At 41.0% G+C, this 12,740-nt stretch overlaps 1 protein-coding gene across 4 annotated transcripts; it reads left to right on the top strand.

Annotated features, from left to right (window-relative positions):
* The first annotated feature begins 52 nt into the window (after positions 1-52).
* Positions 53-12,339, top strand: CBX3 (chromobox 3). 4 transcript variants are annotated; one of them, XM_079948103.1, is made up of 6 exons: positions 53-210; positions 1,882-1,932; positions 8,308-8,450; positions 10,006-10,171; positions 10,541-10,635; positions 11,748-12,339. In XM_079948103.1, the coding sequence occupies exons 2-6, from the start codon at positions 1,909-1,911 to the stop codon at positions 11,872-11,874; spliced, it is 555 nt and encodes a 184-aa protein (XP_079804229.1). In that variant the 5' UTR covers positions 53-210; positions 1,882-1,908; the 3' UTR covers positions 11,875-12,339. The 4 variants fall into 4 exon arrangements, with proteins under 4 accessions (XP_079804229.1, XP_079804231.1, XP_079804230.1 ...); XM_079948104.1 differs by lacking the exon at positions 53-210 and adding an exon at positions 298-433; XM_079948105.1 differs by lacking the exon at positions 1,882-1,932.
* The last annotated feature ends 401 nt before the right edge of the window (positions 12,340-12,740 follow it).

Consider the following 12,740-nt stretch of genomic DNA (forward strand, 5'->3'; position numbering starts at 1 on the left):
AAAAAAACCCTGCCCAGCCCCCCTCCGCGCTCCCGCCCTTGGCTGCGGCTCCCTCCCCGCCCCCCCCCCTCTTTCCCTCCCTGCCCTTCCGCCTCGCGCGCGCACTCCCCGCCCCCTCAGATGTAGCTGCTGCCGTTGCCGCCGCCTCAGTGCGCGCCGGGAGCCAGGAGACTTCGCGGGAGCCGAGCGCCGCTGTGCCCACCATTGGAAGTCCGTATCTTTCGCTTTCTTCACCCCCCCCCGCTCATTTTCCTATCTCCTCGCCCCTCCCTCTTCTAACGGCCGTTCGGAATAGCAGGACGGCGATGGGTGGGGGGGGGACCAGGGCGCCTCTCTTCCTTCCCTTATTATTAGGATTATGTTTTATGTAACTCTGTGAGGGAGGCTCAGGCGTGGTCGCTTTCCCTTCCCCACCCCGCTCCTCCCGCCTCAGGTTTGGGCCGCCGCCGTTTCTTTCCGCGCCTTGTGGGGCCTTAAAAAAACCCCAAACCCCACAAGTGCTCCTACCAGCTAGGCCTTTCCCGCCCCCGAACCCGCTTTGGGGGCTATTTGTTTATAGATTGAGGTGGGGGTGGGGAAGAGGACGATGACCACGCACCCCCGCCTCGGGCCTTCACTTCTGAAGTTTAAAAATCGCTTGCAGCCTAGTTGGTGTCCTAATGGGGATTGTAGCCGGGGGCTGTTTCTCACTCCGCTCCCGCTTTTTCCCCCCTCAAAAAAAGAAAAAGAATCAGCAAATGGTGATGGGAGGAGGAGGCGGCACAGGCCGCGAACAAAGCAGAGATCAGAAGCGTGGACTTCTCTAGATGTATAGATATAGATGAAGGTTCAGTGCCTTGGGTGGGGGTGGCAGATGGGGGTCCAAGCGTGGCGGTGTCTTTTCAAGCTCGTCGAAGAGAGAGGAGAGGCGGCGACGGCGGCAGGAAGTCGTCTTGAACGACGCGGTGATATGGCGCTTTCCACCGCAGCCGATCCTGCATCTTTGCCTTCTCATGTTCTTGGTGATGGGAGAGGCCCGTTTGGGTCTGCTTTTCTTCCTCCTTGCACGCTCACCTCGTGCTATTAAGACCTATTTTAGCTTTCATTTCTTTGCAACAAGCCTTTGTTGCTCTCGCGTTCTGGGTTTCTTTTCTTTCCTTTCTCCTAAATGGAAGCATGATTGGCCTGGCTTGAAATTGTCCTATGATATCTTATCTCCTGCAAGGTGGTGGTGGGAGGCGCTCAGGATTGCTGAGTGCAAAAGAGCTGGGGGGAGGAGGGAGGGGGTTGGTCTCTCCCTAGCTTTGCTGAATCTCAAGGCTGTGATGCTACTTTTATAGCTCTGCAGAGGAAACGCCATGAATCAGAACTGCAGAATTTGAGAAAGTATTTTGTATTTACTTGTCTAATGTTTTGGAATTGGCAAAATGTTTTATTGTACAATTTATGTGTAAAGTCATGTGTCAAAAGGTGCAGTGGTCACCTATATAGTAGATGTACTGCTGATTAATAGACTAATCCTGAATCTTCTTGAATGGTTGCATCTACCACTGATGTAAGTACATACAAATGGATTCAGGATTCTGTAATATACCTTACAGTTGAAGATTTAATTTCATTATAACTTGTTGTCTTAGAGATTTTCAAAATAACAATTTCCTTCAAACTTTTTTTTAGTGCTAACTCAGGATGTGTGAGATTTGACTAGTGAAAAGGAATATAATGTATTGTAGGTAAATGTTATTCCAAATAATACCTAGCATAATGGAGGCTTAACTTCATACTCTATTAATGTACTTGAAATAGTTTTTCCCCATCACCTGGATAGAAGAAGGACCATACTTGTACTGAGATGCCTTTCTCTGAGTAATGCAACATTCCTTTTGTCATGCATTTTTCTAGTAAAAGCTCAGCAAGTCTGCAATAAAAATGGCCACCAATAAATCTACATTGGTAAGTTCATGACCACCTAAAATATGTAAGGATTTTAGCACCATATTTCTTCAGATTTATTAAGTTGGCATCTCTGTGTAAAAAGATACATCCACATCTCCCCTCCCCAGCATCATTTTCCAAAAAACACCAGACACTGAAAGTGGGTGATATCCAAATGACTTGGACTCATTTGGCTCAAGTAACATAAATCCGTTGATTTCAGTGCATCTTCTGAGTATGGCTGCATTGGATATCAACAAGTAAGGTTGCTGGAAACCACTCTGGGGTAAATTTTTATAGCAATGTGTTTTGTTATTGAAGCCTGATACATGAATCAATTCCTCACCTCTGTTTTAGAGAGGTAATAATGTACGTTCCGCTTGAGGAAATGGTATTGCGTGGGTGGTAGATTGCAATCTATTTAAGAGGGCATGTGGTGGCATCTAGTGCCAGTTCCAGTTTATATTAACAATTATATTGTGGTAGCAACATACCTAAGGGATGTGGGTGGTGCTGTGGTCTAAACCACTGAGCCTCTTGGGCTTGCCTTGTCTGGTAGGTAGGTAGGTATGTAAGCCATGGTTTGTTTGCATATGATCATTTAATATAACTGATCATGACTCCAGCACATACTAAAACACTTGACATAAGGTCAGAGTTGGAAGTCTTGGTTTAATTGAGGTTGTTTTCTAAACACTTGGATGCCTGGGGCACAAGAGACCTGTTCAAACATTAAAGCCTTTTGATGGTTGGAATCATGCAAAGGGGAGAGTGAGACATTTGCTGGCCCTGCTACCTGCACTGGTGCACAGCCTCCACACCTTGTGTAAGGTGTAATGTGATTTAGAACCCTGCACATGAGGAGCACAAGTACTGCAGACCTTTGTCCTCCAATGAGTGGAGGGCAGTGGGGACAGGGCAGAAGAGGCAGGTCCCTGGTGCCCCCTAATTTCCAGAGTTTTAATGCATCAATAAGGCTTAGTTATATTTTTTCCTTCTGAATTAACTGTCACCCTTCATTCTTACACTTAAAATGATAAATATATACCATATTTTTTGCACCATAACACTCACTTTTTTCCTCCTAGAAAGTAAGGGGAAATGTCTGTGCGTGTTATGGAGCGAATGCCTGTGGGTGGCGGGGGGGGGGTCTGCTGCAGTCGTGAGCAGAGGATCCATGGTTCCCCTTCCTTCCCTCCTCCATGGTTACAAAGCATGGATCCACATGGATCCTCAGGATTTTTGCATTGGGCTACTCCAAACTCATTGTCAGATCACATGTCTGTGGCCACAGCATGAACCACAAAAATCATATACCCACTATTTCGTTTAGAATATTTTTTTTCTTGTTTTCCTCCTCTAAAAACTACGTGCGTGTTATGGTCTGGTGCGTGTTATAGAGCGAAAAATACGGTACGTGCTTCCTGGATCTACACTTTGAAAATTTGGCACATGTTTTTTGCAACTACAGTGGTACTTCTGGTTGCAAACAGGATCCGTTCTGGAGCCCTGTTCGCAACCTGAAAGGAACGCAACCCGCGTCTGTGCACGCACCGGTCACGAATCGCCACTTCTGCACATGCACGTGATGTCATTTTGCACGTCTGCACATGCGTGAGTGGCAAAATCCAGAAGTAACCCTTTCCAGTGCTTCTGGGTCGCCGCAGGACACAACCTGAAAAAACGTAACAAGAGGTATGACTGTACAGGATGGTGGCCTGCCCCTTTGTTACCTGTGTTCACTCAGTCAAGGATGAAGCTGCGTTTCTAAGCTGTAGGAATATTTTTGGGAATTCCCATGCTTTAGTTAACTTTGTAGCATAAAGCAGTACTGTTCAAAGTGGTGGTCCTTGATCAGCTGCTGGTCCAAGGCAACTCCACCATAGTCCAGGTTGGGATGCTTCAGGGACCAAGTAAGATATTGGTCCCTGGCACATGGAATTGGGAAATGTTGCCCATCCACCACATCAGATAGTTTGAGAAGCACTGACATAATGGACATCCTTCCTCACTCTTGCAAGCTTAACACAACTTGAGGGAAGATCCATGTGCTTCTCTAGCTCCTAGTTGAAGGTGATCGTTAGAATGGCTATGGTCCTACAAGATGTAGCATGTGTCACCAACTGCATAAATTAGTCCCTTTTACCTCTGGAGCTGGAGAAAGAAGCTAGAATGATTTACATGGTAACAAATGTGCACTGAGTTCCTTGGCTTCCTAGCACCCAAATTAATTCTTACTTTCCTCCCTTCCACATTTGCAGCCAGAAGGGAAGGGAAATCAGTGTCCCCAAGTAGCACTGTGTGTCTAAAGCACTTTTGGGTATCTTGTCCCCATCGCTTTTTGGAGCTGGGTAAGCAGCACTAGGGATAATTTCTGGCCTCAAGCAGAAATACAGAGCAGGGTGAGGTACCAACAGCTCAGTTCTGTGCAGATCTACTCTGTGGTAAGTCCCACAGACTTAGATGAGGCACGGCTAGATAACTGAGGCCAGGCCAGCCAGCACTTAGGAACTTGTGATCATGCAGTCCGATGCACCATTCTTTTTTCCCTGGGATAATGTTTTGCTGCACATATATTACTAAAGAGAGGAGAGAATCAGTGATGCTTTTGCCCCTCCACATTCCACCAAGTATGGAACGAGGATGCAGCCAACATAGTAGCTTCATTTTTCAAGGTACACTTCAGCCCCTCTCATGGAGCAGTATTGGCCCTTGGAATGCAATTTAGAAGGTGCTGAACTAGGAGTATTATCAGATAGTTCCTAAGAGAGAAAAGTGATCTCTTAAGACAAGTGGCAATGGGAATTCAATAGTAAAAATTAGTTGTGTCTGTAAGATTCAATAAGTAAATTTAGAGATGTAGCATTTCTAGAAATTTGAAGCTATGGAGGAAAAATACTCATTTTTTTGTTTGGAAAAATGGAATTCAGTGGGGATGGGTTAAATAGGGACGCAATACTGGCTTTGCTGTCAAACCTAAGCTTATTTTACTGTTTTAAGAACATAAAATTCATCATTGATCTATCAGTTGTCCTATTTAGTGTATTTATTAAATTACATATCAATCCAAGGGATGTTTACGCAGAAAACACACCCATTTGGTTTTACTCCCAGGTGAGGAGACAGGAAATGGAAGAGACAAGTTCTGGCGCTATTTATTTTGTTACTGCTCTTCACATTTCAGAGTTTAAAACTCCTTCAGGAGCTGCAAAAAATTTGGATCTCCAAAAAATTGAATTGTGAACTTAAGCTTTTTTAAAAAATAACAACAGTTTCAAACAGGCTGTGAAGGTTGTAAATTAACAGAAATTTCTTTCTGTGTCTCTGCATGATACTCCCATCATTCCCAATAGCAGTATTCCATACAGAAAGAAAATTCTGGGATTTTCATAGAACAATGCTTTTGGGGAACCTAGAAATTTGCAAGTGTTTACAGCTCCTAAAGGAGTTCTTAACTCCTAACAATGCATACTATTGCCCAGTAAGCACTGGGTCTTGTATGCTTTTTCTGGCTCATCATGGTGCTTCCTGCTCACACATAGGATTGCATCTCTAAAAGTATTGGTGCATTTAAATAATTTCAAAGAGTAGATGATAGATTTTTTTCCAGTGTTCCCCCAAAATTTTCCTTTGGGAGGGGGGAAGGAGAAGGAGGAGACAGATAATGTCCCCATTCAATAATGCTCAGCTTTTTTCCATTTGCTTTCACATATCTATCTACAGTATAGGTCTTATGTAATATATTATTACATTGTACAATGGTATGCCATTATTAGTATGCATAAATTTTAATTATGCATCAGTTGCTTAAAAATATGCTGGGAATATTTTAAAAAAATAAATCTAGATCAACAGCTGAGCTTTTAACTGAGGGTGCAATTTGAAAATTGAGAACTCATTGTATCAGTGCATGGTTTCTAAGGAAGGGATAACATGAATTGCATATCCCTCCACTCCGCCAAGAGCTTAAAATACTGTAGGTCTGGTGTATGCCTTCTCCTCATGTGCAAGATTGGACATGAATGATCAGCTGTACAAAGCTACATAAAGCTGAATTTCAAATGGTGGGTGGGAAATACTTGGATGTGGGGATTGTCAATGCAGAGACTTAATTAGTAATATGGCATGCATATATTCGTAAACTGTTGATTTCTTTTGTGCTTTATTTCAAATGTTTTCAGGGATATGACAGTATAACTACACAAGTAGGTTGCTAGTTTTGTATTATCTCTGAAATTCCCATAGTTAGAGAGGAAACAATCTCCACACACTGGCAGTCTTAACTGATGGAAACTGTCTCCACATATTCGCATTCCCTTGATAATCTTGGTAGCACTTGGAGGGCAAAAGACATTAACATTGCCTGTTTGGGCATATTATGTGCAATGTTCTTGTACATATGTATTTTTTTCATTTCTGCCATACCCATTTTGAATAGGTGATTTCCTATATCATACCTCTGTCAAGCTGTTTTTGACACTTAACTGAGTATCAAAAGACATTTGCCATCTGGCACTCAAGAAAAGCAAGTATATTATTATGGAGCTGACATAACATGGGATTTCTGAATCATGGCCATTTCTTCCTTCAATCTAGTTTTCTCCAAAGGAATGTTTGGTGATCAATATACAACATGATTTCCTCATGTTTGCTATTTTGAATGCCCAAGGAGATATGAGAGCTAGGAGCTAAAGGGCACCTTAAACCTAAGTTATTGGCACAACAACAGAATATATCGGTGCACGTTTTATAACAAGAATACAAAGCCGAAAATGAATGAACTGCAGCTAAAATAATGTTCATTTTTCAAATGGTCTAGACCAGGGACGTCCAACTCCCAAGAGACTGTGATCTACTCCCGGGAGGGGGGCTAGCAGTGATCTACCCATTTTAGGGGGGCAGGTCAAACAAAGGAACACACTAAACGCAAGGCAGGGAAAGATCATGGGGGAGGGGGCGGAGACATAATTCTAAACAACACGAGCAATAGGGATCCCACAATCGATCGACAACGATCATCCAGGGATCGATCTATCGATCACGGTCGACCAGTTGGACACCCCTGATCTAGTCCTTCCCCTGCCCACCCCCTAATATTCTTAAGAGGGTCTCTTCTCCAATCTTCAGAGAGTAGTTGGAAGTGGAAAGGCAGAAAAATGTCCTTCTTTCCTTCTACTTTGTAGTTTTAATGTGAAGTCTTAGGTGCAGTACTGTGCCCAGAGCTCAGAAACTGCTTGCACTAATGAAATTACCTGTCACAAAATGCGCCTGAACAATGGGAGTTTCGAACACTGCCTAAGGAGTGCTTCCAAAACTCTGTCTGCTATTCTGCACTTGACTCTTGAACTGCAACACTTTTAGCATGACACTAATATACTGGTTTCAAGCCAATGCATAGGGAAAATTTGGGAAAATAATAATCCTGTTACACTAAATTGTGCATTACTGAAGTTGGAATGCTTTGAGGATGATGTGGATGTAGTACTTTGTTATCTGAATGTTTGGCTGTTAAGTGGAGCTTAAATTAAAGTGCTTTTGAGTCTTATTTAAAGTGTGCTGTGCTTGATTTATAAAGTTCCAGCAATGCAATAGGCATTTGTATTAGTGAACAGTAAACACAAAGTTTCAACCTAGCTTTATTAAGAGCAACTCTGAAATTTTTGCACAAGTATGTTTTTGCACATGTATGTTCTGCTGTCCATAATGAAAGTCAAAATCATGCATGGGTGTAATTGTTAAATAAATGTTTCAGATTTAGCATCTGAAAAATGCTCAAGCTGCTATTAACTGTTGTTGAATTGCTATTAACAAGGCATATATAACTCATTGGTCTTCAACTAATGGCTCAGGACCCACTACTGGGTTGCTAACTGATCAAAAGTGGCTTGCAGCAGCAGCACTACCACAATATAAAGTGGAAATTTTGCCATTTGTAGTAAAATATAAGAAATGGGTTCCCAAATGAATGTTTCAGTTGAAGGTAGGCCCCAGATCTGAAAAAGTTGAAGACTATTAGTCTAACATGTATGCAAGTACCTAATTTAAAAAGCTAAAAGAAGCTCATCCTTCTATCTTCTGTGTGCCTTCCCAAAATTCATTTTTAAAGCTTACTTTTTATGCAATGTATTTTAATACCCATCCGTACAAAGCAAATGGCAATAAGCTATTTGGAACAAAATAGCAAACAATTATTTCAAACAAAAGGATCTAGAATTCATTGTAAAAGAGATTTGGAATTAACTTCATTGACCCAGAAGGGTTCTTTTTACAATAATTTGTTCTCTCACTGAGCAAAGTACGAAATTTTCCATGAGAATCTAAGTCCTGTAGACCTAGAATCGAATAGCAGTATAACTGTTAAAATACATCTTTTCAAATGATTTTGTTTTGTAGCATAAAATGGGGAAAAAGCAGAATGGCAAAGGCAAAAAAGTTGAAGAAACAGAACCTGAAGAATTCGTTGTGGAGAAAGTCCTGGACAGGCGTGTAGTTAATGGCAAGGTTGAGTACTTCTTGAAATGGAAAGGATTTACTGAGTAAGGAGCTTCATCCAGAACTACTATTTTCAGTGCTTGCTTGGTTGGGGGTGTAGGCCACAGTTCCATGTGTAGAGCTGAAAACATTTTGAAAGACTCACATAGCCAAAAAGAATCACTTCCCGTAAAACTCTGACTGACCTGTTTAGAAATGATTTAAATTAATAATGTGGTGGGCTGCAGTAAAAAATAAAAACAGCTCTGGCTGTGTGGACGCCTCTTCAGCCCATGCTACTGATGGCAATACCTCCTTACACTATTGGCAGTATGTGTCATTTGACACCCGACTGTAACTACAGTGGTACCTCTGGTTACAGACTCCACTAACCCAGAAATAGTACCTCGGGTTAAGAACTTTGCTTCAGGATGAGAACAGAAATTGCACGGCGGCAGTGGGAGGCCCTATTAGCTAAAGTGGTACCTCAGGTTAACAGCGGACCTCCAGAACGAATTAAATTCTTAACCAGAGGTACCACTGTAATCCAAAAGCTGCTGATTGAACTAGAAATTAAAACTGAATTAATATGGTCAAGAACCATGCTGCCATCTTTGTTAACACACATTAGTCACTTTAGAAAAGGTTACCAATCTTAACTACAAAAATAATCTGCATTTTTCTTCTCAGTCAATTCTATACATCTTGCTGAAAATGTTTCTTAGTGTACTGGTCCTTGTGGAGTGCAGGACCTCTCCTCTCACCCCATCTAGTTTGCAAGGTTTTATAAAGTGTAACATAGTCTCTCCCAGTTATGCATAATTAACAAGCATATGTTTTTCTAGAACCTTGCTTTGTTATTGAGCTAAACATGCTACTTCTTTACTATAAATAGCAATATAGCTGCATAGACCAAAGTAAGCATTCCAAGGTTTTTAAAAAGAAAAATCCAGTTTACCAGGAACAGAAGAATATTGATTCATTTTTCTCTGGCACTTGTGAAAGACTAGAAACTCAGCCTAAGTCTAGAAACATCCAAAAAATTCTTTGTCCTTGTGTGCAATTCTGCATGTTTGCAAACTGAGCATTATTATAGGGCTCAATTGACTTATATAGCGTTCCTTATGTTACTATTTGTGGACTCTGAAATAATAATTCAGCTTATTTAACAAACCTTACTGTCTACACTGGGTAACCCATGACCATTTCCCCATAATCTTAAGTCTAAATTATTGTACACAAGTAGGTTTGAAATATTTTTACAGAATCTGTTGTGACCCAAGTTGGCCCACATAAAATTACTGTATTTTTTGCACCATAACACTCACTTTTTTCCTCCTAAAAAGTAAGGGGAAATGTCTGTGCGTGTTATGGAGGGAATGCCTACGGGTGGCATGCCTACGGATTTTCCTCCTCTAAAAACTACATGCGTGTTATGGTCGGGTGCGTGTTATAGAGCGAAAAATACGGTAAATTGCAGAGAACTATGACTTTGGTGTCTTTAATAACTGAGCACAATTTAGCATTTTGCTAGGGTGGGTGGTTTGACGTTATAGAGTTTGGCCATCTGATCCAGATTTCTAATTACTTCCATTCTTTTTTTCATGAATTTTGTTTCAGTGCCGATAACACATGGGAACCTGAAGAAAACTTGGATTGTCCAGAGTTAATAGAAGCTTTTCTGAGTTCCCAGAAAGCTGGTAAAGAAAAAACAGAGGGCGCCAAAAGAAAATCTCTTTCCGATAGTGAGTCTGATGACAGCAAATCAAAGAAAAAAAGAGAGTCTGTAAGTTAGTTTGGTGTTTGGATTTCTGCTAAAAAGTATCTCCTAAGAGCTGTTATAGCCCAGTTTTGCAAGCTGCTTGTACTAGGTTACATCTTGGTAACCTCTTTAACAATCAGTCTGAAAAGTTTCTAAAAATGTCTTCTGATCTGCAGAAAATTAATTCTTTAGTACTGTGAAGTTATCAGTATGTTCATGGAAAGTGAAATGAAACAATTGATGGGTAAAAGAACTGAAAGCTTGTGTAATTTTTTTTAAAAAAAAAATTTGCTGACATTCTGGAAGACCTTTGAGGGGATTTGTGTGTTCTATGGCAGCTTTTCTACAATAGTTGGAACGTATTTTAATGTTACTCCATATTTAATCAAACAGGTTGATAAACCCAGGGGATTTGCAAGAGGTCTTGATCCTGAGCGAATAATTGGAGCCACAGACAGTAGTGGGGAACTTATGTTTCTTATGAAATGGTAAGTGGTAGAATGGAAATTTCAGGAGCAGTGCAAAGTGTGTCTTAGACTGACCTTGATAAAGAATATAATTTTCCTGTTATAAACTGACTGATAGGATGCAAAGACTATCGGTGGTTGGGTTGGTCCTCCCTCTGAGCATTGGTAATTTTGGTCCTTTACTACTTAAGGAGTTTAGAAAACTTAAGGGCACTCTTGTTGCTGTTTAGTACCAAACTAACTAGTACTAGGCTTTAAACTGAAGAGAGCCCTAGCCTATTTTGTTACCACCTCTATCAAACTTAAACCACTATTGCTGGTATTTAGTTTTTACTGTACTTTTATGTATGATTATTTAAATTGTTACAGATTAAGACTGAATTTCTACTCCAAAGACCATAGCTACACACTTGCAGCTCAGTTTTATTCATGTGTTCTTGAAACAAAGGCCTACTTACTCCTGCAGCATTAGCAGCTACGTTCAGAAATCTCCCCCAACAGTTACTATTGACTACTTTACCTCTCAGTTCCAATTGACTGCTTTACTGGTGGTATAAAATACCCAGTGAACAGCAACTTAGGTTTTGTTACAAATGGGAAGAGATACCTAGTATCCCCCCCCCCCTTTGAAGAGCTGCTACTGCCCAAGATTCTCAGTTAAGCAAACTTTGAATAATTAGAGCAGGAATTCTGAATTCCTTTGACCCTTTTAATGATAAGTCTATAACGAGTCAGCAGCCTTTTTCAGCTGTGGGCCGGTCCACTGTCCCTAAGACCATGTGGTGGGCCGGACTATATTTGGGGGGGGGTGAATGAATGCCTATGCCCCACAAATAACCCAGAGGTGCATTTTAAATAACAGGACACATTCTACTCATGTAAAAACACACTGATTCCTGGACCGTCCATGGGCCAGATTGAGAAGGCGATTGGGCCGCATAGACCCCTGGTCTGTGATAATCATGTACATGCTTGCCTGGGAATAAAGGTCTGCTGCATTAAACCAGACAAACTTTTGCATAAATATGTCTAGGATTGGGTTGTGTGCATAACTACTACTGAAAAGGTCGAGTAGCGGTACTTCAGACTGCAGGCTCACGAAATCCTGAATGCGTGTTCTTTTCTTAAAACAGGAAAGATTCTGATGAAGCAGACCTGGTGCTCGCCAAAGAAGCAAATGTTAAATGCCCTCAGATTGTAATTGCTTTTTATGAAGAACGACTAACCTGGCACTCATGCCCAGAGGATGAAGCGCAATAATTGTTTGGGTTATCCCCCTCCCCCCCTTTTTTTATATATGTATGATTATAACTTACCAGAAATGTTGAAAGCTACGTTTTAATGAAACAAGTTTGATTATTTTTGAAGTACTGTGTTTTGCATAAACAGAAAGAAAAAAAGAGTTTGTGCTATTTGCTTTGTTTTATTACACGAGAGCATTTGGTACTGCTTTCTTCATTTTAGGCAAAGTGTTTTATAAAACTTGATAGTTAATAGTGAACCCTAATAGGTTGATCAAATTCACAAGTGTTTTTGTAGTTCTATACAACTGTTGTGCATGCATATTTCCCCCAGTTTAGTTCTTTCAAGTCTTTAGTATTTGTGGCTACTTGGTTCTAAAGGGACCAGGTAAAAACTTTTTAGTAAGTGGAAGGTGCAGACTGTATATTATTTACTTTATTGTAAATACTGGTGAACACTTATCAATAAAATAGTTTTATATTATTGTTTCTTGTTTTCCAAACAGTGATAAGCTTAAGAATCTTCAGAAAAATAGCATCCTCCAATAAAAGCACTGGCACAACGTTCACCAAGCAGAATTACTGCAATGAGATTTTGCATGGCCCCTACTGTTTTGCCCACAACTTTCCTTGGCTTGTGTCTTAGAATAAACTAACTTTTGTTTCAGGTGGCCATACAAATCTCCAGTAGCATGCTTTTAAGTTTGGCCCAACTGGATCATGAGCAATATTACATTTCTCAGTTTCTAGAAGGTCAATGTCCAGACTTGGTTGCCATTTCTCCAGTCAAAGCAATTTGGTTTCTAAGGTGTATACACCTGATTGAGATGAGTTTGGCAAAAGTGTGTGAGAGGATACAAAGCCATGTTTTTACCTAGGGCCATA

This window comes from Podarcis cretensis (genome assembly GCF_951804945.1).
Source record: "Podarcis cretensis genome assembly, chromosome: 12".
Taxonomy (NCBI): Eukaryota; Metazoa; Chordata; class Lepidosauria; order Squamata; family Lacertidae; genus Podarcis; species Podarcis cretensis.

Excerpts from the sequence above, each read along its gene's own strand:
- CBX3 (XM_079948103.1), top strand. The coding sequence starts at position 1,909 with ATGGCCACCAATAAATCTACATTG. Across the intron at positions 1,933-8,307 it reads CCACCAATAAATCTACATTG|CATAAAATGGGGAAAAAGCA; the intron begins GTAAGTTCATGA and ends TTTGTTTTGTAG. Across the intron at positions 8,451-10,005 it reads AAATGGAAAGGATTTACTGA|TGCCGATAACACATGGGAAC; the intron begins GTAAGGAGCTTC and ends ATTTTGTTTCAG.